Source organism: Zingiber officinale, chromosome 9A (genome assembly GCF_018446385.1).
Source record: "Zingiber officinale cultivar Zhangliang chromosome 9A, Zo_v1.1, whole genome shotgun sequence".
In the NCBI taxonomy this organism is placed as follows: Eukaryota; Viridiplantae; Streptophyta; class Magnoliopsida; order Zingiberales; family Zingiberaceae; genus Zingiber; species Zingiber officinale.
In genome coordinates this window covers 2,919,763-2,930,914 of record NC_056002.1, presented here as the reverse complement: position 1 = coordinate 2,930,914, position 11,152 = coordinate 2,919,763, and the positions used below count along the sequence as shown (strand labels likewise).

At 33.8% G+C, this 11,152-nt stretch overlaps 1 protein-coding gene and 1 pseudogene across 2 annotated transcripts; one reads left to right on the top strand and one right to left on the bottom strand.

The window, feature by feature from the left end:
* Positions 1–405: 405 nt before the first annotated feature.
* Positions 406–4,936, bottom strand: LOC122021006 (protein ANTHESIS POMOTING FACTOR 1-like). Of its 2 annotated transcripts, none has more exons than XM_042579074.1 (11): positions 4,430–4,936; positions 3,078–3,178; positions 2,369–2,469; positions 2,230–2,296; positions 2,018–2,117; positions 1,819–1,932; positions 1,607–1,744; positions 1,376–1,460; positions 1,254–1,300; positions 968–1,146; positions 406–872 (listed from the first exon to the last, which is right to left on the bottom strand). In XM_042579074.1, the coding sequence occupies exons 1-10, from the start codon at positions 4,517–4,519 to the stop codon at positions 1,003–1,005; spliced, it is 987 nt and encodes a 328-aa protein (XP_042435008.1). In that variant the 5' UTR covers positions 4,520–4,936; the 3' UTR covers positions 406–872; positions 968–1,002. The 2 variants fall into 2 exon arrangements, with proteins under 2 accessions (XP_042435008.1, XP_042435009.1); XM_042579075.1 differs by having other exon boundaries at positions 3,078–3,170.
* A 3,036-nt stretch (positions 4,937–7,972) lies between these two features.
* On the top strand, positions 7,973–10,347 carry LOC122021490 (annotated as a pseudogene).
* Positions 10,348–11,152: the final 805 nt, after the last annotated feature.

Sequence of the window (11,152 nt, the reverse complement as noted above, 5' to 3'; positions counted from 1 at the left end):
GTTTGTCATGCTATTCGTCTCCTATATATATCGCCACTTGAAAGTCCATTCCACGAAGAAAAAGGTTAGGAAGTTAGTGTCCCAGGAAGAAGTAGAAATATGTTTTTGTACTATTTTTTTTCTTTCTTATCATTAAAAAAAATAATTTTAGTTAATTTTATTAATTATTTTTGGAATGATAGATTTAATTTTATAAAAAATTTTCATTGATCATCCAAATAAATCGAGAGGAAAATTTTTACAAATATGATGTAATTGAGATTTGAATCGTAAATATCTGAGTGATAACGTGAAGGACAGAGGTGATTTAAGATTATGCGTAAATAATATACTATTATGACTAATAAACAGAGAAAAGCTTGACTGGATAAAGAATAACATAGGGTTAAATTTAAGTAGACAAAGTGCAAAAAAAATTTCAAAAACATTAAAAGAAAAGAGAAAATCCACTAGAAATCCTAACCTTTTTTTGCTTTACATGATAAGCCACTGGAAATCAGATCCAAATCACTATGACGAAAATAAAACTCCGGTTATAACAACCAAACAGCCATTTTGAAAAATATTTAAAGTGCATCGACGCCATCCATGGGCAAATTAATTAGCTCTTGTTTTTGTTCTTGGGACTAATTCATGTACACAATCTTGATATGATGTAGACGAGATGCCAACCGTGTTCACATTAATTTAATCTTGATATGATGCAGAAAGTTGTGGAGCAGAAGAGTTGTCCAGAGGCTTGTCATGCCAAGGACGAGAAAACAAATATTGGTCAATATGGTGAGACTCGAGAGTATTCACATGTCTCGGCCAAGAATGAACAAACCAGTACCCATCGTCAGGAATGCTTGATACCAGAACCAATTGGCAAACTGCATACACCGAAAGCAAATATGAATGCATATTTTTCATTTAGATGGAGCATAAAAAATCATAAATTAATTGTGATGACCAAGAAAAACAAAACCTTGAAAGCCCAGGAACTGGAATATGATAACTTCACTATTTCAGGGCACCGAATGATCCTAACTTAGATAGGTCGGGAACCCAGAAAGATAGCTCAGATGATGCTGTTGTGAACATTAGCATTCCTGGTGCCCATTTTATCAGTGGTGGTTCTGAATCAGTGCTAGCCCAACAAGCAACCTGGACATAATAAAAAAAATGATTCCATCAGGAAAGAACATACAAAAAGCAATTGAGTTATCGATAACGCTAGGCAAATGTACGCGGCAAAGCTCTATTTTCCATACTTTGCCACTTCTGATGTTCCAAGCATAAACACTGCCATCACCAGAACCTGCTAATGAAAATCAGTTATTGTATTAGACGTGATAATAATCAACAGCAAACATCTTTTAACAACTGATATTACCTGATATAACATACATTCCATCAGGACTGAAAGAAGCCTCTAATGTTCCATTACTTACAACTGGCTTTACATTATAAGTTGAAATCTGGGAAACAACACAAAAACTCCATGAAACTGACTGGTTTGGCATCATGACTAACAATTATAAACCCCACCAATAAATAGCAACGAAAAATCCTGAATCTAATAGAGATCAAAAATCCAAACTAAACGTCATGGATAAAAACTAACCACAGTTCCACGGAAGGAATCCAACACATGAACATGACCGTCCTTAGAAGTCAATAGCATTAGCCTTCCATCATTGCTGAATTTCACAACATGAGCATCAGACTCAAAGGCGCCGACAGGAAAGATATCAAATGGGCCCTAATGAAAAAAATAAATAAATTCAGTGAAAGTACCTATTTCACTAATAGATATTATGTAACCTAGTTATCAACCTTCTCATATTTCCGAGCATCAAACATTCTAATAAAACCACCAAAAGCAATAGCAAAAACCATCCCTTGGTCGTCATAAGAAACTGCTGGCCTGCCTTGAACACGTAAAAGGCCCTGCAACAACCAACAGAACAACTAATTCATCGAAGCCAAAAAAAGGTCACCTTTCCTATAGTGTATCATAATCCAACTTATGTACCTGTGCTTTCTCAGCCCTTTGATCCCATAGCAAACAAGTCCAATCAAGAGATCCAGAGATGAAACATTCCTTACGGGGACACAATGATAAAGATACAACCCTGACAAAAGTTGCAGAAACATAAGAGGATAAGGCAAACAAGTAAATGTTTGCAGTTATTCCCAAATTTAACTGATGTGCTTGGTTCAAAGAAAAACAAAAGAAATGCATACCTGTCGTGGTGACCTTTGAAATATCTCAAGTATTTATTGTCATTTAAGGAGAGAAGTCTCAAAGATTCTGTAAAATCAATTAGAACGTACATAAATGATCAGTGATGGAAACCTAAATGATGTACCAGATTAAACTCACCGTCCCAACCATTTTTTGAGGAGTATATAACTGTTGATGGATGATCAGTGAAGTAAACTAGATCAACACCGTATTTTTTGCTGTTGATAGTCTTCAAGCATCTAAAAAAGCAAGTTAACAAAGACAGAGTCTTCAAGTATAACAAAGAAAAAAACAAAATGCCATGATGAAAAAATTCTTCTGTGTTAATATTCAACAGCCAGAACTTAGCAACAATAATAGACATTGATAGTCAGATATAAAAGAAGGTTAGTGGAAATCCAAGGCATTATTTTTTAAAAACAAAAGAACATGAAAGACAGGAGTTGATTAATGAATTTCACTAAATATTTACAATTTGCTTGTGGATTTAGGCTATTGAATCTAGTCAAGTACAAGTTGCACAATCACATGTGAAAGGTAAGTGTTAAGAATATAAAATAGATTAATCTTTTTTAAGAACTCTTGCTTCTGGGATTAGTAGTTAGCCAATCAAAATTTAAGAATACATATACTAGCACATCTTGAAAGTAATCCTGAAATCCAAGTAACTAAATTAAAAATATTACATATCCTAACAGATGTAAGTAAATTCAGCCAAAGATGAGAATTGAAATGTTCATATGATCCTTAACTATCTTGCCAAACAGATTGGTTATATCAGAGATGGATATGCAGAACAAATGCGTTGATTGATTGCCTCAAAATTTACAATTTAAACACCACTTACAAAGCATTTTGTACATCATAAAGGCGAATTGATTCATCATCACTTGCAGTTACTAGATAACTTGCACTCTTATGAAAATCCATCGAGCTGATTCTGCCATTCTAATACCGAAACAGTCAACTCAGTTCTTGTAATAACAACATATGAATGGCAATCTAAAGTAAAATGTTGGTAAATAAAAAAACACATTCAAAAGATAAACACATGATAAGTGCATTGATGTTGCACTGCCTAATATTCTAAATATTTAAGGATAACTTTTGAGTATCTTCCAAGTCCGACTAAATAATAAGCTAAGCCGCGTTACATATGTCAATATGTTTACTATGTTATTTAACCATAAAACACCTATAAATCAATACTTGACAACAAATTAAAAAGAAAACAGTAGAGTGAACAAAGCAAGGTGTGAACACTGAAGAAAGTACTTACATGCAACAAAATCTCCTAGAATTCTTAAATCCATCATATAGAGAAATAGAGATAAGCCAGCCTAGCTTTGGCTGTCTGAACTTGCTTGAAAAGATAGTAACACAACAATGGGCATGAAAATAAGAAGGCAACTGCATAATGACTGTTCCTTCCTGTTTTTCTACTTGAACCTTGATTACTCCACATGTTCTGATTGTCACACTGCCTTTCCCTTTATTAACAGTCTCATTGAATCCTCAATTTCTTTTGATGTCCAATCTTCTTCCTGAATTTCTTTGTTATAACTCTCTTCTTCCTTTGTAATGTTTATGCTGTTGATCAATTTTGTAATGTCCAGATTTCAAAAATTGCTCAAATTTAAAATTAGAATGTTGTTCTTGTACCGTGGTTAGACTATTTGTTATTGCAACAATGAATATGAAATACTATCATGCTTGTGCCAGTAGATGTAAAAGGGGCTTATAAGTATACTTAACCAATCTAGAAGATTTTGCTCTAGTTCCTCCAATTAAATTAAAAATACAAATATGCTAGTTGTGCTTCCTATGACAAGGTAATTATTATATTTTATTCATAGCCATGAACCCCAAGAATACTGTTTCATCTCTTTCAGATTGACCATATGAAAGTTTCAAATTGAACAATAAATGTAAAAACAAAGCAAACTTATCTTCCCTGCCCTTCCAGCCCTTTATTATTAATTTGTCATCATCAACAAGAGATGCAATTTTCCTTCCCCTACCGTCACTCCTAAGAGGAGTCACTAGCCAATTATCATACGAATTTTGCAGGTCGCTTGTAAACCGAAATAAAGAAACAAGTTTTATCGTCAAAAATCACTCCACAAGCACAATGAAAAATTACAACAGATAAAGAGCATGAAGAAAAAGAAGCACTCAATGAGTTTGATGGAAGATTACATAATCTCGAAAGGCCATGCCGACTTCCATGCTCTTGAATATCTCATCTGTCAACTCCATGGACGCCTTCTCCTCCCTCTCCATCATCATCGACCACCACCCTCAGGCTAAATCCTAGTAGAACTATGTTAGGGCGTGCCGCCGGGAAGCGCAATCTGATGGGTTCCTTTCGTCGTTACCGGCGGTATTCTATGCCGAGGATGAAGATTGAAGAACCTAGCCGGATCTGAGTTGCTACAAGATCGGTATGCAAATCCGGCGACTCGCCTGCAGGTGGCCTGCTGTAGAGAAGAAGCAGCAGGAAAGCCCACGGACCACCGGCACCGCGGCTGGACAGCGGCCCGAACACAGCTCGATTGAGCCTGCGGTTGGAAGAAATATCGGGGAGTCTGGTCGTGGCTGGTTAACGGCGGCGAGGGCATAGGTCGGTGGGAAAACAACGAGAGGGAAGGGAAGGGAGGAGAGATTTATGCTGTTTACTAGGACGAAAATAACGAAGGAATAAGACCGCACGAAAAAAAAAAAATCTTCATCTCGTTTTAAAATTTAAATTTAAATGATTTTTTATTATTCCTCTAAATGAATGAACGGGTGAATTTTTTTAATTATTATATATAATCTGAATTTATTTATTTATTTATTTTTATGTTCGTCAGTTACGAGTAAAATGAGAAAAAAAAGGAAGATTGAATGCGATTTAGAATTCATACAAAGACGTCTCAATTTCCTATCTATCGAGCAATAAATAATTGCAAAAAATGATTCCACGGGCAGATCCAACGGGGTGCATGGCGGTTGTTCTTTGTCAATAATGATAAAATCCTTAGTATTATAAAATTCTACCATTAAAGATAGAGAATACTGTCCCTTATTTCATATAAAAATCATTCCTTCATATTTGAATTTCACCACTGAATGATTCTAATGTTTACTCCACCTTTGTTATAAAAATGAGCAAAAACTAATTTGTATTATATGACTCTGATTCTAAATATGTTAGGAAAGTATATTATATTCATGATTCTTATTATTATAATTATGGTAACTGTCAATTTGTTAGAAAAGTTTGATTGTGAGAATAGAATTATTGAATTCTATGAGTGTATATATATATTAGATCTTTGTTAATAATTAAATTAAGATAGATTATTATCATCTTTCACAAACTTCATGTCAAAATTTAAATAGAAGACTAACTGAGATTTATGCTTTCTCTCATTCGGTGGCTCTCATGTTAGTTTTGAATGCTTCCTTAGAGAAATTTTCTATTGTGTTTCCAAACTTGATACATTCATCTGAAATGATTAGCTATCTAGGCGGGCCGTCATATGGGCCGAAGCCTCTTGAGTCAAGTAGGCCGCACAGTAGAGCAGGCCGACCATGGAACAACTGCATTTCTTTTATACTGGTAGTCTACTGCTGCCTGCCATATCAGAGTTAGGTATTATTGGCTGTTATCTTATCGTGTCAGACGATGATTATTTTATTCGCAGTTGTCAAACTATCAACGGTTGATGATAGGATCTGTCAGATGCAATTCTATAAGGCGAACATACGTAGTCTAAAGAACTTTACATTTTGTTATATCATTATCACATCAAAAATTAAAATCTTATTTTTTTTTAAAATTACTCTCTATTATCATAAAATTTCTTTTTTAAAAATTTTATTTTTTAAAAAAATTCTCTCTTTATCCTCTCTCAATTATTTTTTTTATAAACCTGATCTCAAAATTTTGATACAGATTTATAAAAAAAATTATAAACTCCACCTATATAATTGAGGAGGGATTTATATTAAAAGATTTATAGCATAAATTACATGTTATAAACCTCCCATTACAAATGCCCTGAAGGACGAGGTTTATGTTCCTACAAAAATTATTGACCGGACGTCCCATATTATTGACCCTATAGTTATATAGAGATAAATTAGTAAATTGAATGGGAGGATTTTTTTATGAGTTTCATTAAATATGAGTCCTTATCTATTTTTATAAATTTATTATAAGGGATCAGCTTAGCTATGTCTCAGGGGCGAGTGGAGGTATCAAAAATAAATCTAATTTATCAATTCAATTTGAGTTGATTAAAAAAAATATATATTAAATTCGGATGGAGGATTTTTGAGTTCGGTTAGTATTTGAATTGGAATTTTCAGATTGTGTTAGAATTGGATTGAGTTTAGATTGATCTAAACTGACCTAAATTTAAGATTTAATAGATTTTTTTTACTTAGATCAAATTTTATTTTTAAAATTAATATCCTTTAATGTATATCAATATCAGGTTAATATAATAATTATGAAATATTGAGATAAAAATAAAAAATTATAAACAAAATTTAAAAAAAAATATTGTAATCAGGTTTGATGGTAGCCAAGATTTAACCTCTAAGCAATATGAATATATATAATTGGTTGCCACCACATGATTGTAACTGGGTTATCCCAAGTATAGTTATTTTTCATCACATATTTAATCAAATTTTATTTGACTTTGCTCTTTAATTAGGGGCGGAGCCACGTTGATGATTGGTGGGGCAACTGCCCCACCTCAATATTTTGTACAAATGCCCATAGATATTATAAAATTACAATCTTGCCCCAGTAAACAAAAAATAAAACTAGGGCTCGTCTTGAAATTCCTTCCTCGCTGTCGCTGCCCTCTCCCTGCGTGACGGCTGCCCTCTCCCTGCGCGACGGCGACTCTGAGTCTGAGATTTTCAATTTTCTCCGCTCTCCTTTTCCTCCTCCGCCGCCTTCATAGTCCATAGCAGCATAGCTTCTCCAGACTCCAAGCAGAACCTCATCAACGACTCGACGAGGCTCTCTTTTACGGTGTCGACAGCCGGCTTCCCTCCGCCTTGTCAAGTTGTCCTCGCCGCCGCTCGTTGGATTCGACGACGCTAGTCACGCTACTGTGCTTGCCTCCACCATCCACCCTGTGACCTGTGTTGGACATCATTCCCAGATTTCCCTAATTTCCACTGCTTTGTCCGCCGGATTCAAGACTTCGAGGACAACTGGTATCTTCCCCAATTTCACTTATTACTGCTTGCAAGTTGGAATCCATATCCATTCCATGATTTCTCTTATTATTTACTAATTTTGGTTGATTAAATATTATTGACTTTACATAAGTTACATTACTAATTTACTAGTTAACTCACAAATCACATTGCAGTAAAATAACACATTTTTAAGAGCAAGAAAGTGAACTTCTCGACTGATCAGATTCTCAATTATGCAAATTGAGAAAATAAGTTAATATTTTAATCTTGTAGAGGAACTTCTTCATCATATAGGCTTATGGTGTTGCATTTACTAGACACTTAGACAGTTGAGGACTTGAGGTGAATAAATGAGCGGAAAAAATAAGTGGTGGACGATTAGTGTCAGTTGTTGTTGCAATTTTCCAGTGCCATTAAGTTGTTACGGAAGCTTCTTTGTTATAGGATTACATTTAAGTTAAGTAAATTATATTAAAATTTACAAATAATTGTTCATATGACATTTTCTTTTTCTTCTTAACATTAACAGGAATGGATAAATTTCTTAAAAGAAAGTCAATGGTAAATGAAGAAACAAGTCAAAGAGAAAAAAGTAATCTAGAGTTACAACATGTTCCCTTAAAAAAATCTCGAGTTGAAATCAATTTGGATGATCTTCAATCAGATCCTGGGTTACGGGTAAAGATTTCAAACTATGATCCTAATGATCGGGAAAAAGTGAGAAGAGCTTACTTGCAGAAAGGACCTTGTCAGCCTCGTAATCATAATTTTCCACAAAGAAAAATCGGTAAAGTAGCAAGAAGATTTTGTCCATCTTGGTTTAATGAATTTGGAAATTGGTTAGAATATAGCATAAGTAAAGATGCTGCATTCTGTTTGTGTTGCTACTTATTCCGACCAGATTTTGGAAAACAAGTAGGTGGAGATTCATTTACTTCAGTTGGGTTTACTAATTGGAAAAAAAAAAGGAGATTTTTCTTAAACATGTTGGAAGTTCAAATAGCGTACATAATCAATCTTGGCAGAAATGTGTAGATTTGATGAAAGAAAGTCAACACATTGAAGTTGCTCTTACTAGGCAAATAGAGCAAGCTCACAATCTTTATAGAGTCAGGTTAACTGCTTCAGTTGATTGCATACGATTTTTGTTACGCCAGGGGTTAGCTTTTCGGGGGCATAATGAATCTGAAAGTTCATTTAATCAAGGTAATTTTCTTGAACTTTTGAAATTCGTTGCAAATCATAATGAAGAGATAAAGAATGCAGTTTTACAAAATGCTCCGGAAAATAATCAATTAACTTCTCCTGAAATTCAAAAAAATATTGTAAATGCTGCTAGTCTTGAGACTACAAATGCCATATTGAATGAACTTGGAGATGAAGTATTTGCCATATTAGTTGATGAATCACGCGATATATCAGATAAAGAACAAATGGCTATTGCTTTACGTTATGTAAATTTGAGAGGCATTGTTGTTGAACGTTTTATTGGGATTGTTCATGTTGGTGATACTTCTTCCCTGTCACTCAAAAAAGCTATAGAATCACTACTTTCATATTATGGATTGAGTATAGCTAGAATTAGAGGACAAGGATATGATGGTGCAAGTAATATGCGAGGAGAGTTTAACGGACTCAAAAGTTTGATTTTGAAAGATAATCCTTTTGCATATTATGTTCATTGTTTTGCACATCAGCTGCAACTTACTATTGTTGCAGTAGCAAAAAATCATCTCCAAGTTGCTTCTCTCTTTAATTTGGTTGCTATTGTTGTTAAAGTAGTTGGAGGTTCATGTAAAAGACAAGATATCTTTCGAGAGAAACGAATGGCCGAAGTTAAAAAAGCACTTGGAAATGGAGAAATTTTCAGTGGTCGTGGCTTAAATCAAGAATCTGGGCTCAAAAAAGCTGGTGATACTCGTTGGGGTTCACATTATGGCACATTGATGAGTTTAATTGTGCATTTTTCCACTGTTCTTGATGTTTTAGAATATGTAGTGGAAGATGGTTCTCATTCAGAACAAAAGGCTGAAGCTGTTGGTCTTTTGGATTCTTTAGAAACATTTGATTTTGCTTTCACTTTGCATTTATTGAAGAGCATTTTGGGTGTTACAAATGAACTTTCCCAGATTTTGCAGAGAAAGAATCAAGATATTGTCAATGCCATGATACAAGTTAAAATCTCAAAAAAGAGATTGCAATTGATAAGAGATAATGGTTGGGATGATTTATTGAATGAAGTAATGATGTTTTGTAATTGCCATGATATTGTAATTCCAGACATGAATGAAGTTCGTGTTCTCAAGGGTAGATCAAGACGTAAAGCTCCAATTGTTACCAATTTACACTACTACAAGGTTAGTTTATTTTATGAAGTCTTGGATATGCAACTTCAAGAGCTTAATGATCGATTTATAGAAGTAAATACTGAATTGCTTCTTTGTATGGAATGTCTTAGTCCAGAAAATTCTTTTTCTGCTTTTGACAAGGAAAAGTTGCTTCAGTTTGCTAAGTTTTATCCCGCAGATTTTTCATCAGTTGAGATTCTGGCATTAGGTAATCAGCTTGATAATTATTTTATGGATATGAACTCCAGTAAAGAGTTTGCAAATTTGAAAGGAATAAGAAGTCTTGCGAGAGAATTAGTTGAAACAAGAGATATTGTATATCCATTGGTGTATAAGCTTATTAAACTTGCACTTGTGTTACCGGTGGCTACAGCAACTGTGGAAAGGGCATTTTCTGCTATGAAGATTGTGAAAAATCGACTTCGAAATCGAATGGGAGATCGGTGGATGAATGATTGTTTGGTTACTTTTATTGAAAAAGAAGTTTTTGATACAATTGACAATGAATTAATATTACGTCGTTTTCAAAATATGTGTACTCGTAGGGAATTCTTGTAAAATATTTTGTTATGTAATTTTTGTATAATAGATTGTGCTTCAAATATTTTGCTCCACTTGTTATAAGGGGCCTAGCTCTGCAATTCTGAACAGAGAAAATTTCGTGTATTGTGTCTGTTAAGTCATTCAAATTTCAGATATGGCTACAAGCTTATTGTAAGATCTTTTAATCCTACAAAATCTTTTATACTGCAGCTGCTGTTAAATACAGGAACTTAACCCTTTACTTAATTTTCCAGCTTATTTTCTTTGATCTATGTAAAAAAAAAAACAATAATTGAGAGTTGGCATTTCTACTAATCATGTTATTAAGGCGCTTCCTTCTTTTCTTTAACTTACCTTCTGTATCTAATAGAATCAAATACAAAGCTATTTATCTTCTGTTATATGCAAATTCTTGCAAAAGATGTTCAAGGTCAGAAATTTCCCAACTAGTTTATTTACTTAGTTTTTACCACTATATAACTAGCTTACTTTGTCCAATTCTTTCCCAATTGAATTTATTAGATTCATATCCATCACCAAATTGATTCACAAATTCTATTTTGAGGTTCAGAATTGCTATTTTACATTGGGTGATACAAAGAACCAAATCTTCATGTGGGTTTAGTTGCTTAATCAATTAAGTTGCAGAATTGTACTATGACCTGGTGAATAATGCTTCATCTTTTTGTATACAAATCATCTATTTTCCTCTTGCATTCTTCTCCTTGATAAGCGTCGTCACTAGAAAATAGAAATCTTCACTGACTTCTGTGTTTTGTGATTGTCTCCTTATTGTACAGGACAAAAGTTATCTATTTTT